The following is a 24,732-nucleotide window of genomic DNA, read 5'->3' as shown; positions in this document are numbered from 1 at the left end:
GAAATAGCCTAAGTTTGTTTCGCCTTGATGTTATTATGCAACAGCGGGGTTATGCCGGAAGAACTCCCATAAGCTTAAAGAAGTGCGGTCAGTAAATTTCTTAAGTTGAGAATCTCTCGCCCTAGCCATTGGGAAAATCCCGTCATTACTTGAAATGTAAGACAATAACGGGAAAATCCTGTTATTGCTTTGCATGTAAAATTTAAAGGTCAACGTACCATAATCAGTACGCTAAAACTGAGGTATTAAATTACAAATTTAGTACCGGTACGTAGATATCATTGAAAGTCCAATCCAAGCTAATGTTGGAAGCTACGTAGGCAATCGATAAATTTTGCCAATTTCTATCAATATATTTAAGCAATATTGGCTTCTTTATAAAACAACACGCATTTAGGCATGTAGAAATATACAATTTGGTTTGTTTCGTATATTTAGGCTTAACATCCTTACGAAATACCGAGGTTATCAAGGAGAAGACTTTCGCTTAAACTGACATCCGAACCGCTACTTGGGTTACGCATGAAAGAAGGATTGTGGTTCGACCGAGAATTGAATATGGGACACCTTAATTAACAGGTGAAAGGGAAATAAAACTATTGCAGTGGTTTGATATCTGGAAACGTTACCATGAAGTTCACACGATTCGCATTTTTCATTCTTTTTATTTTTGTGGTTTAAACCAGTTATTAAAAAAAAAGTTGGTGTAAATCAGCCAACACTAAAAGTAAACACTTCTTTTTAAAGAATACACAAATAACTAGCAAAATAGTATGTAGTATTTTTACTTCAAAATATTCCATACCCTCTTTTTGAAACAAAATAAAATTAAAATAAAACATAAGAAAAATACTTAGATTTATATGATACACTTAAAGGCTGCACATCTAGAGCTTTTGGTTCTGTATATTCTTGAAATTCTACAGTTAAGTTTTATAGAACCACCATCACAGTTTACCCAATCCTCAAGTTTTCTGAATTTTTAACAAGAGGGATTCAACATATCATTACGGACCCCCCCCCCGAAAAAAAGACTACGGAATATATTTAAGTTAAGCTAAATACAACTGCACAACAAACATGACTGAGTAATTAGCTTTTGCGGTTCTATCGGGAAGTCCGGGATTCAACCAGCGTTCGACCATTCTGACAAAGCTTTTCTTCATTCCATCTGTGAATGTAGAAATAGTGCGTGTACTCTGATTTGAGCGACTTCCTTTTTTACTGTTTTTAAAATCGTTATTATTACTAATTACCAGCAGTGACGGTTTTGCGAAGGTTAGCGGGGCGGTCTTTCGGACTGAAGCCCGTTCCCCAAAGTTACGGAATGTCTGCAACAAACGAAATATCTATTATTTATGCCTTTACTCATAAACTTTAAGCTCCCGTCAAATAAAAATTACGAATGTTTAAAAAAACTAAACATTAGTAAGAAACCCTTCCCAAAATACTTTTCTAAATCCGCCACTGATTCTCAGTATAAAATGATTTTTAAAGTTGTATCCGGAAGATTATTACTAAACATATAAACGAAACGAAATATTAGTTATGCCTGTACTCATAAACTTCAAGCACTTCCCAAATAAAATTAGGACTTTTTAGAAAACGAAACAATCAGAAAAAACCCTCCTAAAGTACTTTTCTAAATCCGCTACTGATTATTTGTATAAATTGGTATTCAAGGTTGTATCAGGAAAATTATTGCTAAATCACTTCACAGCTACAGTATAACAGAAATGTGGAAGTACGGTTTGACGGATATATTGAAAAACGTACGCTTTGACGGATAAATAGAAAAACGGGCAAGTTTTACTTTTGCGCTAGAAACTAGAGTACTAAAAGCTCTTAGAAATGAAACACGGATGACAAACTAGAGAAGAAAAAAGATGTCGATAACTCAAAAGTTAAAATAAAGTTAAATAGCCTCTAAAAATTACCCTCAAATACTACATTCTTCATGTTAGCTTTAATTCGTAAAACATGTGCTCCATCCATCTTGATGGTGAATTTCAGAGCGAAATATCACATTCAGGTCATGGAATTCTTATCTAACTATAGAATATACTATAGGAAAGCTATTTAGATAGAAAAATCATGAAGTTGAAAAAAGCCAAAATTTCCAAAATTCTCGTTTTTTTTTCAAAAAAGCCGGCTTTTTATGTGAAAAAAACCATCGATTCAAAAAAGCCGGCTTTTTTGCATCTCTAATACATACTCATCTCATTGTTAATTATCCCATTGTTAATTATCCCCGGACTCCCGAAGAAAACTCATCGAAACAACTTATTGACCGTGCCAATAGCGACTACTCTCAGTCATGACTCCGTTTTCTTTCATTTAGAAATAGAAAAGAAAGAGAAGAAAGTAGAAGGGTAAAAGAAGGAGGTAGGAAAAGAAGAAAGAAAAGAAATAGGGTATTTTAATAAGAAACAGATTACTGGATAATTCCGGAAATATAGTAAAAGGTCGGGAAAGTCGTTGAAAGATGAATCATTCTAAATGTTATTAACGACTAATCAATTTTGGAATGCTTCGGAATAGACACATGTTCCCTCATACCACCCAGACCTAGCTCCAGGCACTACGTTCGTGGGGTTGCCCAGATCTAGACCAGGAAACGAGAAAAGTGAAATCATTCTTTGTACTGTTATACCAACCGGTGATTGATAACCATCCAGCATCTGAACTCTGTTCTTTAGGATCGACCACACATATGAATTAGCCAAGAGGAAAAAAAAATCAGACTTATAAACTCAATATAAATTTATGTATCGTATCAATAAGAATTTCAACTTCCTGGAAGAAAGATGTCGTATTTAGGCTCATCCTGCTATTTTTGTTTCACTCCTAGAGCCGATTTAAACCATTAGTAGCGGTCCTTCATGACCTAGGTTATTTACCTTAACACATCTATTAAAACATGACACATATATTGCAGATGTTAATACAACAAATGATATCACTAAAATGACTTAAATTAAATCTATCATGCATTCACGCGCTCACTCACTCAGGACAGTGTATATATGTTTAAAGGAAAATCAACTAGCTACAAGGGTACAAATAGTTTATTACATTCATAGTGAAAAGAAAAGACAAAACAAATAATTATGAAGAAAATATTAAAAGCACAAGTTCTTGGTTATATATTAATAGAGTACATAGTGTTATATTTTAGTAAATTTTTATATATTCAATCATATTGACAAATGGAAAGAAAAAAAATAATTACATGTATCATATCTTAGACATGCTAAAGCAAAATTATGATTTGCGACATACGCAAAGAAGACACTTATTTCACTTTAAAAAAAATTTGGACAAAGAGGAAAGAAAAGAAAAAAAAACTTTTTAGGTGTATTAGAACTTATATGAGTCTCTACCTCACATTGATCAATAAAATATTAATAATTTTGAGCGTTCAAATCACAAATCACGCACTAGTCGTAGTGTCCAAAACATTTCGCTCCATTTAACTTAGTTTGTGTGTATATATATATATATATATATATATATATATATATATATATATATAACTAGTGGTTTACAAAAACCATTCATCGACTATATTTGGTTTGTAACTCTTAACAGTTTATATCTGCAATCGCACACTGCTACGTTTATACCCATCTAGGGATTTCGAGAAAATCACTTACACCAGAGGATGTTTCTCCTCTTAGACGGTCTATTTCCAAACTTATTAATTGAATAATTTCAAGTTATTTATCCAACACTGGGACACGTCATGAGACCTTGCCTTTAGATCACTTTTGTATATATGTATACACGGTTCGGATTAAAAAAAAACAATCTTCCACAGGTGTACGGAGTATGATGGTTCAAATTGAGGATGGAAAAAAAAACTGGTCAAGTCACAGGATACATATGCAGGTGAGAAGGATTCAAGGTGCACTTTCCACAATGATTTTAGGTTAGTTGTTCAGGGATAATATTCGTTATGATGTGGGTTACGTTTAGACCTACCGTTACTTTTCAATACATGCCATTACATAATTACAGAGGTTATTATTTACATCGATTCAGAAGAAAAGGAAAATTACTTGAGTGCACGGCGGTATTCTTGACAAAATCTACATTCTTAAATTCGTCGGAAAACTCACTGGTAAACTATAGCAACCAATACACGTTTAGGGGGACAGACACGAGCGCTCTTACATATATTCATATAATACATTTAATATCATACTTTTACTTTAAAATCATATTCACATACTAATTACATATACATTTCGACGTATTCATTTCTCTCTCTATATATATATATTTATAATAAATGCGCACGCATTTAAATTAATCACCCCAACAATAAATTTTTTGAAAAGGTTGCAACATTGTCCAAGAAAACAAATGACTTCCGACATTACATATGAAAAAGAAAATTGATTTTTTCACCTGATACCGCGCGTCTATAAATTTTAACTTTTATATAATCAATTCGTGCTTAAATAATAAAAAAAAAACTTTGTGAGGCAGGCACGTAACATAGAACATTCCTAAAGATATAAATAGATAAATCAAAGTACAATTTCTGGGCCCAGATCAACTACAAGGTAATCGAAAACCAAAACAGAAAGGAAAGTGACCAATGGATTAAAAAAAAACTTAAGAGGACGACGGTGACAGAACGTAATTGAAGTGTCGTCAAATATGAAGTCTTTGTTCATTTCGGCGATAGGTCAAAATGTGACGGAGGACCCAATCACTATCTACTTTATCCATGAATCGTGTCTTGCAACGTCTCAGCTGGTAATTTCAGATCAGAGTTGTACGTTAAATAAATCGTAAGCGACAAGTTCGAAATCGAGGGAGGGGGGAAGGTTGAAAATTAAAAAAAAAAACTTGAAGAAATGAAGACAGAGAGAGAGATAGGGAAGAAGGAAGACGAAGAATAGGGGCGCCAAAGACTTAAGTGAGAAATAACTAACGCTACAAAGATAGAAGTCGAATTTCGCTCTCAACAAATCCATAGCCAAATTATTCTTAACATGCCAAAAGGGTGGTCTACTCAAATACGTAGACTCAAGGGGGCGCCCTGCTGCCAAGGATGCAAGTTCTGTGTCCATCAGATCCCAATCCCACAAGAGTTTGTTTGTAAGATTGAAATCCGAGCCCCGTATCCGGCCCAGACCAGCAGGATAAAAGGAGAGGGGGAAGGGACCAGGTAACTGCGTCCCCAATTTTGAAATCTCTAAGTAAGAAAAAAAAACATTCGACCCCTCAGAAGAACTAAGAAGGTTCAAGGACAGTAAAGAAATTAGAGTAATAACTAAGATATCCCTAATTAGTGATTTGCCAAAATAAAAAAAAATTAAATAAACTGAATTTTGGATCGGTGATTTCTATTGCCAAACTTCACCGATAGCTCCCCTTCGCAGAATGCGCTAAATTCTGAGGCATCGATTAATTTCCATCACTATCTAGTTTGAAAACTGAGAAAAGAAAACGAAAATATTCAAGGGGGGAGGGGTCGATGCCCGGGTACGGGAAATAAATTTCAATAACTAATTGTTTTAATTCTGTAACCCTGTCAGAGCTGTCGCCTTTATAAACATTGTAAGCTAGCCCGAGTAGGTAACGTGAAGAAAAAAAATCTCACAGAGCAGGATATTCTATTTTTTAAAACCGACCAGAAAATATAATTCACTACAGCCCTGATGTATAACTACTACTGTCTTTTCACAATTTATTATTCAATATGTCTAGTCAGCGATTATATGATGCTACCCATTCTATCAGATGGTATTACTATGGTTGATTATTACTATAACCCATTAAACTACAAAGTATTACCATAGTCCGACTATATATCGCCCTCCGGTCCGCGTGATATTATGGTGCAGGGGTCAGAACCCGAGATGTTTGTAGCTACACGTATCTATTCAATATCTATATATCAACACGCGGCGAAGTATTCACTGGGCTACTATATATTTAACTATATGGGTGTTCTATCTTCTATATTCATTTACTACAATATTCATACACTTTCATATTCATATTCGTATTAATATTCATATTATATTCATATCATCATTCTTTTCATTCACTACGACGCTATATTTTACAAACACCCTGTCTCCTCTATCTACGCACAGCCTATATACACATTTCATCATAACACTTTAAAATCTATAATCACTACAAACATTTCCCATTCCGATCACCGCACGACAACCTCACTCGAACTCAAGACTCTTTCACCACGCACACAATACTATGTAATACCTGGTAGCTTTATTAAGAACGAAAAAAAAAATCCTACGTATGTTCACTGAAAATAGAATTATCTGCGATAATATTTAATGTTTATGAAATTCTGCAGAAACAATAAAATTATTCTGCAGCCACAAAGAAAAAATGAACATTTAATATAATTTCAAAGCGAAGAACTAGCATCATATCGCCCGACTTCTGTTAAAAATTACGTATAGTTTATTTACTTAAATATTTCGATTTCTAGACTAAGCAGAATGTTGAAATTTTCAGGATATATTAATTTTGGGTCACTTGACCTAACTGTACATCCATATAGGCTGTGAATTATACCTTCTAGGTTTTATTTCGAAAAGAAAGGTCAATTTCACGGAAACTAAATCACTAAGCACCTCGACATACGAATGGCGGTTAGTACTGACTTTCGACACTAGAGGCTAGCGACGATATGATCAACCCTTGAACAACTGAATGTGACCTTGTACACGGAATTATTGTACTATATTACGTTCACTTTTAAATATTGTGTATGAGTTCACTTAATGACGGAATAATAAACAATTTATCGCATAGTAAATACTACACTGTCCATATTTAATTATCTCACACACTCTTTCATCGCTTAACTACCACTACCACTGATACTACATTACAAATATACACATACTACTCAAACTACAAGACACATCATGCCAATACACACCAATCATCACTATCATTAATACATGTTATACTAATAAATATACACAGAAAACATTCATATTTTACCATTTTAAATCGGCTCGAAAGGAAAGGGGAAGAAAGAAACAAGGCCAACTGGCCCTTGTATTTACTAAATCACATTCTTGAGTGTTTAATTAATGCCCCGAGGGGACGTATCGAAGTATTAACTAACAATAGGACCCCTGCCCTGAAGGGGCAGGAACCCGGAACAAACTACATGTTCAACTCATCCCGCTGGAAGCCGTACTCCCAATTTGGGAGTCAGATAGGAGCCCTTACTGTAAATTTACACGTGCATTATGATTACTATCCTAACTACAACAAAATTAAATGCCGCCATGTATGTAAAAAAAAAATCACTCGCTACCTACATAAACAAATCTATAATGGACAGGTCTTGTAACCCTCAATTAGCAGGAAAATTGGAAGGTGAAAAATATCAGGGGAAAACACTGATCTTCAGAACCGGTGTTAGGAAAAGGAAAAACGGAAATCACACTACTTCGGAATCCTGTCCATAGCGATCGGTGGATGCAATCATGGCGTCACTATATTGCACTTACTATTTCAGCTTTTTAGTCCAGTTTTACTATGAAATTTAATAGTTCATGGCTCCTCAAGACTTCCAGTGATTGTACATGTTAATAAAATCCCAAATATTACCTTGTTTGCAGCTTTTCTAGCTCCTTTTGACCTTTTAAGCTAGACGATCAGAATCTAGTGTCTTCAGTAACACTTCCCGGCATGGAATGGAAATAATTGCGCCCTAATATCATAGCGTGGGTTTATCAATCAATCAAAACAAAGCATTTTTGGCGGTGGGGCTTTGAAACAAATAAAATTTGGTAAAATCTGGATTAAACTAGTTTTTAGAGGGACCTAGGTATCTAAAGAGAGGTGAAGGGTGGTCCTGAAAATTCTGTCGAATTTTAGATTGGTTATTTAATCTGAAGAGTTCCGTCCAATAGTGGATCTATATTTTCAGATAGCACTGACACCGTAAGAATTGTAATAATCCATTTACATATCCATATACAAGACTTATAACTAATTTAATATATAAATAAAGATATTGATTCCCAAAACTATAATCCGTAATGAATTTTTTACAGTTTTCCATGTTAATTTGAAATAGAATAACGAACAATATTATGAATTATATGAACAGCCAGAAATTTTTTGTTGAACGTCAAGTACAGTCGGTGCAAAAAATTTCGGGCACCCTCCTATTAAAAACATAATCTCATTAGACTGTAATGGCATATTACACTGATAACGATCTCGTTGGTCAGTTTTGAAATACTCAGCAAGAAGTATCATATCTCAATCACCATACAACATCTTTTCCATATCGACCATGTCAGTTGGCAATGTCGACTCATGGAGAACAGAAACTTCACCTACCACGCCTTCGATAGGGAATCTTGTGAATAAAGTATCAATTAAAGCCTGATGAACTGAAGATTTCTTATTTGTTTATAAATTTAATTTTTGTAATTACACATGAAGGTTTGATGCCATTACCAAGTTCCCTCCCCCGTCTAGAAAGCGAAAGGGAACGAGGTTCCTGGAAAGTGTTCAGAGGTGAATGGGAATTTCTCTCCTTCTTCAACTTCAATTACCACACTGCTGTTTGCCATGTGCCAAATTACGATGAATTTCAATTAAATTATCATAGTATAACTATTTCCTTGTTGAATTATCAATACTTTTCAGTGGAAAAAAGGATGAAATTTGAAAGTTCCAAATCAAGGTAAGTAGACCAACATAAAGGGGAAAAAAGTGTAAAATTTTCCATATAATTATGCGTACAATCCAAACTTAAAATTTCCGTGTAATTAAGCTCACAGTACAAATTTTATGCCTATTTTTCTCACAACTTTATGGGTTGATTGCCCTGTGCTGTGAGCGCTCCATATAATTAACATAAGATTCAGTAATTATTATAGCAGAAAGCAATGGATATATGAAGCCAAGCACTGTGTTTTTTGTTTCTGATTTTTTTTCTTAAATAACATCGATCGTTTTCGATCATTTTTACAAACCAACTCACTACCAATTTTCCATATATAGAAAGTGCCCCCCCCCCCACATAAAGGAGAATTTTAAAAAAATGCTAGGACACATTCTGTTTATTTTCAATAAAGAGTTAATACACAGAATTTCAGCTCCGTAAGTTTAACGGCTTGCGAGATACTCATTTTTTTCGCAAAAATTTGGATCCTCACTACCTCCTTAGGATATTATGCATTATAATAAAAGCAATATAACATTCCAATTTGGATTAAGGCCTAACTATATACCAAAAGTAATTTCATTTGATTTTGCAATTTGACCGTGATGATCAGGCACACATAGTTACATTCATTTTTTTTAATAAAATTTATATATTACAGTGATTCAAAAATGTATTTTTTCCAGTAGTTAGCTCCTCTAAAAACTCACAGATCTCGAAAGCCAAGTAGTAGTATAAGTCTTATTGTTATTATTACAATTAAAAATATCAATATCCAAAAGCGCCTGAAGTTCTTTTTTCACTTGGTTAGATATACTCACCTCAGGTAAGTAGACAGAAACAAGTGGAAAAGGAAGGGAAATGAAGGTCTTGGAAGTAAAACGAAGATAAATTTACCAGTCTTCAGAAGATACTGTCTACAATGCAGTGAGCAGAGAGGGTCGGTAGATCATACTGAGTCGGTGGGTCGCAGTGGGTCACGGTGGGTGGTGGGTCGCAGTGGGTCATGGTGGGTGGTGGGTCACAGTGGGTCATGGTGGGTGGTGGGTCGCAGTGGGTCACGGTGGGTGGTGGGTCACAGTGGGTCATGGTGGGTGGTGGGTCGCAGTGGGTCACGGTGGGTCACATACAGTTGACCCACGACCCACTGACCCACTCAGAAAACTTGACCCACTGACCCACTTCAACTCTGGTCGGTGGGTCAAGTTTTCTGAGTGGGTCAGTGGGTCAATAGCATGTGACCCACTGTGACCCACCACCCACCGTGACCCACTGCGACCCACCACCCACCATGACCCACTGTGACCCACCACCCACCATGACCCACTGCGACACACCGACACTGTATGATCTACCGACCCACTCTGCTCACTGCATTGTAGACAGTATCTTCTGAAGACTGGTAAATTTGTCTTCGTTTTACTTTCAAGACATTCATTTCCCTTCCTTTTCCATTTGTTTCTGTCTACTTACCTAAGGTGAGTATATCTAACCAAGTGAAAAAAAGAACTTCAGGCACTTTTGGATATTGATATTTTTAATTGTAATATTAGCAATAGGACTTATACTACTACTTGGCTTTTGAGATCTGTGAGTTTTTAGTGGAGCTAATTACTAGAAAAAATACATTTTTGAATCACTGTAATATAAATTATTATATAAAAATTGAATGTAACTATGTGTACCTGATCATCACCGTCAAATTGCAAAGTCAAATGAAATTACTTTTGGTATATAGTTAGGCCTCAATCCGAATTGGGATGTTATATTGCTTTCATTATAATGGATAATATCCTAAGGAGGTAGTGAGGATCCGAATTTTTGCGAAAAAAAAAAGTATCTAGCACGCCGTTAAACATACATAAAATTTTTACTGTAAGCTTAATTACACGGAAGTTTTAAGTTTGGATTGTACGCATAATTACATGGAAAATTTTACACTTTTTTTTTTCCTTTACGTTGGTCTACTTACCTTGATTTTGAACTTTCAAATTTCATCATTTTTTCCACTGAAAAGTATCGATATCATCAAGGAAATAATTATACTATGATAATTTAATTGAAATTCATCGTAATTTGGGACATGGCAAACATTAGTGTTTTAAAAGGGGAAGAAGGAGGGAAATTCCCATTCACCTCTGAACACTTTCCAGGAACCTCGTTCCCTTTCGCTTTCTAGACGGGAGAGGGAACTTGGTAATGGCATCAAACCTTCATGTGAAATTACAAAGATTAAATTTATAAACAAATAAGAAATCATCAGTTTATCAAGCTTTAATTAATAATTTATTCACAAGATCCCCTATCGAAGGCGTGGTAGCTGAAGTTTCTGTTCTCCATAAATCGACATTGCTAACTGACATGGTCGATATGGAAAAGATGTTGTATGATGATAGAGATATGATACTTCTTGCTGAGTATTTCAAAACTGACTAAGAAAAATCGTTATCAGATTTAAGTCTAACAAGCAGATTGTCAATGAGGAGTTGCAGAAATCGGATAGAAGTATTATCAATTTCCACGACAGAGTGCGAACGGGGATTTTCCCTTATGAATTTACAGATGACTGATATTAGAAATAGACTAAGTGCTCAAACATTGTCTAACTTGTTGTTCATCAATGTTAATGGCCCACCGCTAGACAAGGTCAAAGTAGACGAGCTAGTTATTTCTTGGCTGAAGGATGGACATCATTCCGCTGCGGATCATTTACCACGAAAAAGTTCTAGAGGCCAACAGGAAATAAATCCGATTTCAGATTTGTTTTAAGGTGGAAAATTACGAGTTATGGAAAATGTATACTTTTATTACTAATTGCTTATTTGTGCTATTCAACTTTGTACCTAATTTTTAATAAGTCTCTTCTTTGCTTTAGGTAAACTACTTTGAATAAATATTCATAATAATTGCAATTATGCATATTTGTGACTTAAATTTAACGTGGTGTTTTTAGTGATTACACAAATTACAATTATGAGCATACTTTATGGAGGGTACCCGAGCACCTTTATACACTACGAAAAACTGATTTTCCAAGTCTTTTGTGAGAAAAATACTGTGAACTGAGAAACCATAACTTTTTCCATATTGTACAGGGGTATTTTCCTGCGAATAGAAGTTTCTTTTGGAATGCATTGAGAAATTAACACTTGCAAGAATACTCTCTTAGTACCAGTATATTTTAGGCACACACTAATTTCCCCCCACCTCGGACTGTTTCAATTTTTTAACTGGCAAATACCTTACCATATTATACCGTAAAGGTCAGATCCAACGTTATTGTAACAGAGTGGTGCTTGAGCGATTGACTAGAAATTCAAACTCCGATTAGTGACAATTTCACAGTCTTGTTTTATTACAAGTGTAAACTCTTTAGTCAGTAAAGAAGAGGCCGTGGATCGTGTTCAGAGTTGATGACGATGGATTTTGGTGAGTCAGAGTAGGTAACAGTGGATGACAGTGGTTCATGGTGGGTGGTGGATCGTGGGTCAAGTTTTCATTGACCCACGCCAACTTTGACCACGACTTGTTAAATTATCGTATATTTTTCTACTATCGTATAGTAGCTATCGTACATTGTACACAGATCAAAATAATTGTATGATTCGATTATTATCGTACATGTTGGCAACGCTGAACAAAGCCACGTGAAACTAAATCTCGCTGCTTTGCTATTTTCCTACCGACGCTTGTGCTCATGGGCGTCTCTGGCGGGGGGGGGAAGGCGGGGGAAGCGTTCCCCCCAATATTTTGAAGTAGAAAATATTCAATATTTTATTCTAATTTAATTTATTTACTAACGACAGAATAACATAAATATTAGTCTAATAATTGAGGAGTTCGATGTAATAAGGACGTAAGCGAGTTTACGCCCTTTTTGCATGAAACGCATTTGTGGCTTTTACCATGCTTGTTTAGCTTCCTGGTAATATTTCAGTTCAATATCGGAATAAAATGCTTCATATTACATTGTTTTATGTAAGAAAAAACACTTCTTAAACTTTCAAGATCGTTTTTCTCCAACCGCATGCTTCATACGTACGCCCTTATTATATCAAACTCCTCAATATATATATATATATATATATATATATATATATATATATATATATATATATATATATATATATATATATATATATATATATATATATATATTAATATAATATTGAGGTTATGAAACGATTATAACAAAGTTCTTAATATGCGTTAGGGTGCCTATGAAGGTAAGCAGAAAGGTAACAAATGGAATCGAAGTTAATAAACAGGTTGGGCTAGGTAGTACCATTCAAATCACTTTCTTTGATGTCCCCCCAAATTTTAAATGCCAGAGACGCCAGTGCTTGTACTCCTCCGCAAAATAGTTCATATGGTTTGATCATTACTTTTACTATGAAGCTCCATATAAAACTGCTACGTTATTATAAATGACAAAAATATAATACGGATTATCTAATAATACTGCAATCAAGTATGGTTAATGAAACAATACAAATAAACACTACGCATGCGCAGTAATTATGGCGCCAATTCAATTGCGGACACGTGTTCTGCTTTTAAGTCTGAAAGATGGCTGGCATGAATCCCGGTTGCGCGAGTGTTGTGGTGGAACACCATCAAAGTTAACCTTTATTCACTAAGCAACAATTGTTTACAAGCGAAATTCAAATATATTTTTTAAAATCTTTCGACTTTTCTCTTTCTTTTCTGCTGCTGCTGTAAGTATCTGAACAACATGAGACAGTATTATCAAGTATAATTTGCTCCATCCCGTGGGGAGTGGGAGTGATACATGACTAGCCAATCGTATTTGTGGCAAGCGGAAATATACAAATATTTTGTTTATCGGAGTGTAGAGCTTACGCTGAACAGGGAATAAGTAAGAAGAAGGAATAAACCACTCCTTTTCCGAGGAAGCATTATATATATATATATATATATATATATATATATATATATATATATATATATATATATATATATATATATATATATATATATATTAATTCGACGAGGAAGTGGCAAATTATAGTACTTCCACATTATTTTCTCACCGTGTATTTGTCGTGGTCAGCAGAAAACTAATAGTAAATAAATAAATAAGAAAGAGAGAAAGAGAAAGTATACGGAGTTGAATATAGCATGTTAACAACTTCCCGAATAAAGCACAGTTTTGTGTTTCTACTCTACCGTGAACAGAGCTCCTTCGTACGCGGGAGAACCGGATTCGGTTCACGGAGGGAGTTCATATGGTTCGGATTCCACATTAATCAGTAGGTCTACGTTCCATATAGTCCCGCTGCTGAACGGGACGTTAAACTCAAACTCAACTCAACTCAATAACTCTATCGTGAACAGCTCTTTCCCTGTCTCCTCTTGCTATCGCTCTGTTTGGTTCTACTACTAAGCAGTTGAGTCTCGATAAGTGCAAGGATAGAGGGGAGTGTCCAATACTAGTCTTAAAAATCACTGAGTAAAATTCTGCCTAAAGCAATGCAACACAAAAACTGTAAAAAGTCCTTTAGAGGAAACATTATAGACATAACTATGTGTGAATTTTTTAAAAAAATCCACTCGATACACAATAATTATTTTGAAGCGGACTGAAAAATACAATTAATTTAAACAATGTAATTTCTTGTATTAAAAGTTAATGATAATTTCAAAGTTGTGCAAACGATTTAAGCTAGATCTCTGTAAATCTAGATTTAAGTTTAAGAAGAGATGTATATAATGAAATTTTGAGGACGTATAATTGTGTTTCAGGGGACATCACAAAGAATATATTTATTTCTTGTCTGTGGCTGGTAACAATGACCGCGCATGCGATTGTGACAACGTGCGATTGGGATTAGAATGAACGTTTGTATTGAAATTGTTAATATTTATTAGTAATTAATATATATACATGATGTTAGATGAAGAAGAATTAGCTCCACAAGAAGAGGAGGAGGAGGTAAATAAGTTTATAATTGTTTAATTATAAGAATACAGAAAATTAATGTATGAGTAAGCAGTGTTATCAGTTGCTGAACTATGAATCGAACCTTTTAACATAACGAAATTGTTAATAAGAGGATTTTTGCAATCGAATTTAGTACACATATATGACAATTCATCACTATTGCATATTGTCACATGTGATTCAACAGATACATTGGTATCTTGTTTTGTGGGAGTTTCCCGCCGACGCCTTAAGCAGTACAATACCATTGTTATTTGTCTTAATACAGATTTTGCTTAATATGATTTGAAGGCTATTTTCATAAGGTAAATCAGTCGCTTCCCCGTTTTATTAAGCTGCAGAGTACCATGCGTGCTATCCCATTTTATGGGGACATACTTGTATTCATGAAATGTGAAAGTTAACATTGTAATTTTGATGTATATTTTGACGTTGTCTATTGCCATAATTGGTTCAAGGACAATAAAATTATTATTATTATTATTATTATTATGAACTTCTTTAGCAAGAAATGCACTTAGTATTTTTTTTTAAAGGGAAGAGTTGCATTAATGTTAGCATAATCACTAGGAGGATGTGTATACAAACAGCGTGCGTACATATGGCATAAAAATTAGGTTCGTGTATAAAACTAACTCTAAAGTACAAAACAGCTTGTGCTAGGTGTCCACTTAAAACATGAATGCTATCTAACCAAATCAGGAGAGCAGCAGGATAATCGAAGCGGTTAGCGGGAGTATGTCCGTAGGGAGCCGGCGCGTCAGCGATGGTAGGTATACGGGAGTATGTTTAGTACAAGGGGTCCAGAAGCACGTAAAAAAACACAAAATTTAGAAGAGAAATGAATTATGCAAGTACTTAGACGTAACATAATGTAACCAAATCTAACCTGAAGCTAAATTGGACTAACCTAATATTGGTAGAAATAAGCGAAATACTATCATTTTTTGGAAAATTATGCGGGACCCCTACACTAATGTAACATAAACTAACCGAATGTGAACAGAAATTACCAAAATTGCAACGTTTTTTTTAGAGAAAATAGCTGGACCCCTTGCTGGTATACGCATAAATAATGATAGTGGAGAACTACTGGTCGGGTACGGACTTTTGGGTTTCGGGTAGGACGAAGGTGAATTTCGAAAGAGTACTTCCTGAGGCTTAACAACTACTGAAAATGTATTATTGGCAGAAGTATATGGGTACCCAATGGAGTTCGGGGGTACGTAGTTTCTGCATTATTTAAACATTTTGAAAATGTCTGAAATGTTGTAAACAACGTTACAGATATCTGTTTACCGAAAACCGCAACTTGCTACACCTCATGGTTACTAAAATGTGGGGAAATAAAAGAGTGAGACAATAGAGGTGTGGAGTTTGCATACTAGATGGTACAATTATGTAAATGTAATTACTAAGGCCTAACAATATCCTCAAAAGTACTTTCAATCCAAAACAAACCTACATCCCCTTGGAAGGGGGGGGGGGGTACCATGGGATTCGTAAAATTTCCATTTCTAAACACTACCGAAATATGTCTCAATAAAGTTTTAAAGATATTTATAAATGTATGTGCACCGAAAACCGAAAGTGGGTACAGCTAATGGTTACCAAAATATTAGGGAATAAAAAGCCACACTATAGATATGTGAGGTTTGCGTGCTAAAGGTACAATTTTGAAAAATTAATTAGTGAAGCCTAACAACAATTCCAAGATCACAATCGTACATCCTATCAGGTTTAGGGTTACAGTTCGGTGCACAGAAAATATTACTAAAAGCTTAAGTCCAACTTAGAAACAAACTCTTGCGCCGTGTGTTTATGCTTTCAGAAATAGGCTTACACTTCGAATCGACTAATTCTCTTATTAAACCCACCTAACACCCCTCCTCCACCTCTCCTTGTCTAAAGCGGTGTGTGACATAATATACTCTTTCTATACAGACGGAAAAAAAGAAAACCGAACCAGTTTATAAGGTTTATAGCTCTAAAACCTTCACTTTCATTCGTTTGTTCTGAAATGCCTTTCTAGAGTCTGAATAAAACAAAATGTCACAAAATGTTCTCATAGCTTCATAAACGACCTTATTTGCATTCTTTCCCTTCCTCAAAGGCTGTATATCACATCAACCTAGGAAGATGCACCTTGTGAAATCTATGGAAATTATTAATCATGGCAGTAGGTTTTGTGCTTCCCAAAGTCTAATGCTGGCGTAGAGCTCTAAAGACTGCTGTCAGAAATGAGTGTTATTCATTTCTTTTCAGTAATTGCATGTCAATGTTCCAGTTGGCGTCATTTGGGCAGGACAGAAGGGTGTAATTGCCCCCTCCCTTAAGCTTCATAATTACATATCGTTTGATCACATGTATACTAATGAAAAAATTTCGATCCCAGCTCGCGTCAAGTAAACGTTGTGGTGGACAAACACCATGGGCGTGGATTCTCCCATTTCCTCCCACTTTCATCATTCCATCATTTCCTTCATTGCTCCTTTAGCCTACACCGCATAATCATGGGACGGAAAACTTCAAGATTTGATTCCATTATTATACTAATAAAAAAAATGAAACTATTATGTCGGCGGAGAATCTCCGCCTTCACCCGCTCCCGGGCAAAATCTAAAATGACGCCGCTTTTAACAACAAACCTATATAGTTACGATAGCACATTGCTAGAGCACATACATTTGGTTTCAAGAGTCGAACGTTTGATCCCAAACCATATGAGTTCATGTATCACGTTGAGAGTTAGTGATAAATTCAAATATGGAGACAGAAAGGGATGATTTACATATATACAGTAAGTTTAGAATTGTGGAATAAATTATCGACTGCATCCGTATTATGATGAAAATTGTGACTTTGTGAAACGGAAGAAGAAAAGGTTCCCAACTGCGAGGATCACATTAGGCAGTTGTTGAATTAAGATGGAGGGGCCTTTTTAGATCATCAGATGATTACGAAGAAAGATCTTAAGATATGGGGAATTAAGAATTAAAAAAAAAAAAAAAAAAAACTAGCTTCCGAGCCGGGTTTCGAATCACGAACCTTTTAGTTATCAAACCATGACTTTATCCACTCAGCCACGGAAAACTCTACAGTGCCGGCAAAAAAAAAAAAAAAAAAATCTTTACATTGTGAAACAAATCAGAAATCATTCCAAATTCATAATATTGAAGTATTTTATTGTGGCTAATACTTTACAATTAGTATTTTGTCATATCGCCTTTATATTTTATCACCATCTGCAGTCGTTTAGGCATTGATTCAGCCAGATGGCGAAGTATGTAGAGTCCATGGTTATCCACAGTGTTTTGATCGTTTCCTTTAGATCCTTGATGTTGTTTGGTCGTGTCTCTTAAATCTTGTTTTTCATGACGTTCCAGGCGTTTTCGATTGGATTAATGTCAGGAGAATTACCTGGCCACTCTAACATTAATATAATTGCTTGCTTTCATGGTTTCATTCTTGGGAAGAAAGTACAATCCTCCTCTGCCCTTGTTATCACTGAATGCCCCCACACTATCACACTATCAGGGTATTTAACGGTCTTAACTGTAAATTTCGGGTTATACCGTGAAGCAGTACTCGGACGGCGCACCATCTTAGATCTATCCCGGATCAACCTAAAAGTGCTCTCATCACTAAACATCACTTTTTTCCACTCTTCAGGTGTCCAATCTTGATATTTCTTACAGAAGTCGAGCCTTTTTCTCTTCATTGCTGCTGTAAGAAGGGGCTTCTTCGCAGCACGGCGACTGGCAAGCCCAGATCCTTTAGCAGACGGTAACGAACTGTCCTAGTTGCGACATTCTGGGGGAGCTCAGGATGCTTGTTTTTCAATTCTACAGCTGTTATGAAAGGATTTGACATTACTTCACGCTTTAGAAGTTTATAAGTCCTTAGCGAAGTCTTTCTAGATGCACCGGAGCCGGACTTCCTACATGGTACATTTCCAGGAGGCAATGACGCCGCTGAACGCTTTAGCTGGTAAATTATCTCTCTTGACACTCCAAGATCCCTGGATATAGCGATTACCGAATCATCTTTCTCCAGAAGAGTTTAGGCCCGGGATTTCTCTGCCATTGTCAGCTTTCTACGACCCATTGTGTGTAATCAGAACAAAGTTATACGTCCACTTACGTTCAAGAACTTAAACAAAAATCTAGCTGCACAGAGCAAAGAAAGAACTATCTCGCCGTACAACGCTACGAGGCACACTGAGCTTCTGCTGGGGGAGGGAAGATTGCAAGTGGCGCGCTAATCACTGACGTCATCATCAGGCTCCTCTCATATTTTTATGGCGGGAACGGCGCTTGACCCCGTTAGTTGAATTTTGCATGTAACGTTTTTTTTTTTTGCCACACAATGTAAAGATTTTTTTTTTTTTTTTTGCCGGCACTGTATGTAGTCTGTCACATACTTTTCTTTGAGCTACGAGATTGGGATGTTCCAAGCGTAGACTCAGTGGATGCGCCGTTCAGATTTGACGCAGACCTCTTGTAACTTAGTTACACTGTGTATAATGAACTTTCCCTTGTTCAGGAACACTTTTGAAGACAGAAAGTCTATTCCTGTTGTGTTAATTAAGTTATATTTGATAGAACTATATGATAAAGTAGTGCCAAATACTTTGCGTCGTTGTCTGTTACATGACTTTAGTGTAAGGGATTTCAACTTGGATGGTCTTAGGTTCGAATCCCGACCATCCTTATTGACTTTTCCTTCTAGATACGCTCATACTGTGCACTCCAGAAATTTCAATTTTGCAGTAAATATAGTCGCAGCTGGTTTAAGAGGAAATTATTTTCAAATATGATATTTGTTATTACATGCTTTTCTTTAACTTGTGATGTTTCAACTTTGATATTAAATCCCACTACCTTAATGTAATTTATTTCCCTACGTTATATCATACTGAATGTTTGCACAACGACGATAGTCGGGAGGTAATAGAAAAATTCCATGTTTACTGTAATGTATGTAACTTACAAACTTATGCAAATTTATAACTTACAATTAGCTATATTTAGGTCGTGTCTTGTCAGATGAGGGTTTAGTGAACGGTACTCCTACCCTGGTTGTCCTAGGTTCGAGTTTTTTTTATTTATCTATTTTATTTTATTTATTTATTTTTTTTTTAAGCTTCACTTAGTTCATGCATTCAGATCTTCAAGATTGAATCAAATACAATAGCAGCCAGTGAATAAATTGTAATTGACATTATTTTCAAATATGACACGTTAATACATGCTTGACATTAGCTTACAATATTCAACTTTGTAAATAATGACAGCTACATTTAATTCACTAGCTGCTATTATATTTGCTTCAAGCTTAAAAATCTGGAATACATATACTAAGTGTAGCTAAAAGAAAAAAAGTAACAAAAGTGGATTTGAACTTAGGAACACCAGCGTAGAAATCCCGTTCACTAACCTCTCATCTAAGAAGCCATGGCCTAAACATGACTATTTGTAAGTTATAAATACGCATCCAAATGACACGATTAGTAGAATGTATAATAACTTTTTTTGGCTCTTTTTTTCTTTTCAGAAACGTAACGTATTTAAGAGATTTGTTTCATTCCATTAGAAATTCGAAAATGATGATGTGTGTTTGAGTGTATTGTCTTCTTTATCAGACAGTTCTACCAAATACTACTCAATTCACACAACAGTATTAAAAAATAATAATTAAAAAAAAAATCTTACTGCCTTAGAAAATGTTCCTAAAAAGGAAAACTGCATCATGTAGCCTGAACGGTGGCGTAACTAACTGGAGCGCGATGCGGGAGGCCCACGTCCAGGGTTTGAAAAACCCCAACCCACCTGAGCCCATGTGGGTTTTTTCGGGTTTTATTGTTTTTTTCGGGTTTAATTGGGTTTTTTCGAAATATTTCAATCTCTTTAGTGCAAAAATGTTAAAATATGATGTACATTTCATGAGTGTCATTGTCACAACTTACAACAACTTCCTATTCACTGCTGTTTTGAAACAATTGCCGCCATTTTGAAATTTTATATTGGATCGCCAAAAAAATCTGTATAGCAAATTTAAAATGTCTTGTGCTTCTACACTCAAAATACAAACTTAAAAAGTCCGAAAATTGCACCTTGTAGCATGGATACATGCTATTTTGAAAAATAGCCGCCATTTTGAAATTTTATACCGCCAAAATATATACAGCTAATTTAGTCTCTCGTACTTCTACTTTGAAAATTTCAACTTGAAAGACCTAAAATTGCGCTTTGTAGCGTGAATATCAGCGGCGCAAATTTGTCTTCAACATTGGGGGGACGGGTAAGACGGTATATATATATATATATATATATATATATATATATATATATATATATATATATATATGCGTTGTACAAAATATTTATGAAGGCGAGAAACAATGCTGAGGAGAATTACCCATGTCGGTCCCGGCGTCCTCCACAGGGGACATAAAATATGACGACATTATTATCGCTTTATAACTTTAAAATCCGACTGGCAACATTGAAAACTGTTTACAAGGGATGACCAAATATGATCATTCCTTGTAAACAGTTTTCAATGTTGCCAGTCTGATTTTAAAGTTGTAAAGCAATAATAATATCGTCATATTTTATGGGCCTTGTGTGGGACTCCGGGACAACATGGGTAGGAGAGCAGAGTTGTCTTCAACATTGGGAGGCTGTCAGATTTGAGGCTTATTCTGGGAGGTATCAATTTCATCTCTCTTTCCTTTGTGACAGTTGAACACACACAAATCATCACATTTCTTCCTAAAAGACACATTTCCAATCCGATTATTGAGGGGAACAGTTCCAAGATTGTAGGGGATATGTCCTCTTCATCCCCCCGGGATTTTCGCCAGTGGATATCAGTTTTTTTTTTTTTTAAGCGCTCCATTTTGTAATTTTACGTTGGTATGCTGCCAAAATCTAAACAGAAAATTTAGAGTGTCTCTGGTTTGTATTCTGAAAATTTAAAAGATCGAAAGTTGAACACTGTGTGGCAAAGGCAGACAAACGAACAAATGTAGATCGAGTCATCCTGAGACTCAGTGACGTTCGCCAAATATGAATACCAAATAGCTATATTAATTTAAAACAAAGACATAATTTAAAACATAAGATGTTCTTTTTAGGTGGGTCCAACCCGAAAAAACCCGGTGGATTTTTTCGGGCTGGGCCCACTTGGGCAAACCCTGCCCACGGCAGAAGGGAACCCATTTAAGTTTCGTAATTCCTCTTTGTAGGTTTTTATATAATTTTACACTTTTTCCTCAATGTCTAAAATACACACTACTTTAGCCTTAGAAAAAAAGTAAGTTGTGAAGGACCTATATACTATAAAGCATACTCAAAACAGTTATCACCTCTTTGCTGCAACAACTTTAACGGACAGTAATGAAGGAAAAGATTGCGTGAAATTTCAACTTAGAAGTATTATTTTTAGATAACTGTCATTGCTAGTAGTGTTCTGTATTTGTTTAGACCCCTACTCTTTTATAACTGTATTTTACTTTTCCTGTGACGAAAGCAACACCTAAGAGAGCATTCAGTGAACAAAACGCCATTAAAAAATATATTCGTTGTACAATGGTGCAAGTGAAGTTGAGCTCTTTGGCACTCTTCAGCAAGGAAAACGAAAGAAAAAAAAAAGCCACCACATTGGAAGTAGTCAACGAATTCATTTACGGGCAGGGGGGCCGCGGTGGCTCAGTGGTAGAGCGTTCACCTCTGGTGCTAGGGGTCTCGGGTTCAAACCCTGCTCCCGCCAAGTGAACTTTGTGGTGGACAAACACCGTGTGCGTGGGTTTTCTCGGGGTTCTCCCGTTTCCTCCCACTTTCTTCATTCCACCATTTCATTCATTACTCATCATCACCGTCTCCTTTAGCCTAACCGGCATAAGCGTGGGACGTAAAACTCAAAAATTTCATTTCATTTTTGTTTTTCAGATGGTAATTTATAGGTATACTTAAGTTGGTTGAAATTACTCCATAGTTAGGGAATAGACACTGAAACTATCCCTAATAAGGAAGGAAAGTGACATGTAAAAGTAGTCAAATACAAACGATATTAGTGTCAAATTCATAGTTTTCTGGGTCGCAAAGATATATAGTGACACTGTCGATGATGTTTAAGTACGAGTTAAGCCTTGGTTGATATGGAGTCAGAGTGGGAGGATGACAGGCAAAAAGAATCGAAAACATTCTTTATTTGTGTCGAATGCATAGTTTTCGGGATCCTGACAAATAGTCCCATTCCAAGATGTAGTATATGTGAAGGTCGGATCCATTGGCATGAGGGTCAGAGGGGAGAACCAATGAAGATTTCCGAACAGTTCCTTTGGTATGAGTTTCAATACACTGAGAGTGAAAAGTGGTAGTGCACAAATACTGGTGTCACATCCGGATCTATCAAAAATATGATTTCTGGGAAATTATCGTTGCTCCAGGGAAGCATTACCTCCTGATCACTAGCTAAAATCATCACTGCTTTGCAGGGGCATAGGCAGAAGCTTATTTCAGGGATAGAAAGCTTTTTGAGGGGTCCAAATTCAATATGACATACTGTACTAAAATGTCTAACATCATCTCTAAAAATAGGTAAAATTTACAAATAAGTAGTGATATAGGGGGAGTCTAAGTCCTGTGTATGTCTCTTCTGGTCTGTGTCGTCATAAGCTTCTCTTCAAATGTATAAGACATACCATGTATATAAGAAACGTAGAACAGAATAAAATAAATATAGAAAATGTATGTAATTATAACTAAGAGATAGAAAATAATTACACACAAAAGTTGAAGAAGAAGTGTTTCCACTTGTGCAGGGCTAAAATCAAGTGAGGAGCGCTCATCTGAAGTGCCACTATTCATCTCTTCGAACCAGAAAACTATGAATTCGACACTAATATCTTTCGTATTCTATTACATTTCTACATGTCATCTCTTCCCCTCCTAGGAATGGTTTCAGTTTCTTGCCCCTCACAGTAAATTGTTCAGATAGTAATTTATACTTAATTCGTTTGAATTTTCTCCAGGAGTCCATGTTGCATCGTACGGTTTACTGTACGTTTGTTTTTCTGAGTTTCTGTATATATAGAAAGTACGGTTTACTGTACTTTCTATATATACAGGGTTATTAAAAAAAAAAAAAACATATTTCAAACATTTATTTCTTCCAAACTACAAAAGATAGAAACGTGATTCGAACGTTACTTGATTAAGAAAAGTTTACAATTTATTGTTAGTAATTATGGTGTGCATTCAATATGAGCACCGTGTGTTACACAAATGTCAAAACGGTGGCTCATTTCTTGCCACACACGAATCAGCTGGTCTCTAGTTATCGAATTCACACCTTCAACAATTCGATGTCGTAGACCTTCAAGAGTGTCAGGCATACGAGGGATAAAAACACGGTCTTTGACGTAACCCCATAACCCCTCCTTTCGTAAAGTGTACGAATGCGATCGACATTCTCGTTCGATGTGCTTGGACGTTCCGTGCTTTTCCCTTTGCAGATGCAACCATCTTCTACGAATTTTCGATGCCACTTGTAAATTTGCTTATGATGCGGCAGTTGTTTATTAAATTGACCGCGAAATGCTCGCTGAACTGCAACAATGGACTCAAGTTTTGCCAATTGTAGCACACAAAAAGTCTTCTCCTGTGGTGACGCCGCCATTTCACTACAAACAACAAACAACAGCGCCAATGCGGCTGTGATTGGAACTTGTATCCGGGCTGTTTAAATTGTAAACTTTTCTTAATCAAGTAGCGTTCGAATCATGTTTCTATCTTTTGTAGTTCGGAAGAAATAAATGTTTGAAATCCTTTCTTTTTGAATAACCCTGGATATATATATATATATATATATATATATATATATATATATATATATATATATATATTACAGTAACAATGGATTTTTTTAATTACCACCCGACTATCGTCGTTGTGCAAACACTCAGCATGATATGACGTAGGGAAATAAATTACATTAAGGTAGTAGGATTTAATATCAAAGTTGAAACATTACAAGTTAAAGAAAAGCATGTAATAACAAATATCAT

At 35.6% G+C, this 24,732-nt stretch overlaps 1 protein-coding gene across 1 annotated transcript in view; it reads left to right on the top strand.

The window, feature by feature from the left end:
* The first annotated feature begins 14,486 nt into the window (after positions 1-14,486).
* Positions 14,487-24,732, top strand: part of Phax (phosphorylated adaptor for RNA export) — a 69,075-nt gene continuing 58,829 nt past the window's right edge. Inside the window, exon 1 of the mRNA XM_081745741.1 lies at positions 14,487-14,648. Coding sequence (XP_081601867.1) covers positions 14,601-14,648 — 48 coding nt within the window. The 5' untranslated portion in view covers positions 14,487-14,600. The remainder of the gene's footprint in view (positions 14,649-24,732) is intronic.

The sequence above is a fragment of the Thermobia domestica genome, chromosome 2 (genome assembly GCF_964235325.1).
Source record: "Thermobia domestica chromosome 2, izTheDome1.hap1.1, whole genome shotgun sequence".
NCBI lineage: Eukaryota > Metazoa > Arthropoda > Insecta > Zygentoma > Lepismatidae > Thermobia > Thermobia domestica.
The sequence above is the reverse complement of the archived record's forward strand: the minus strand, read 5'-3'. Positions and strand labels throughout refer to the sequence as shown.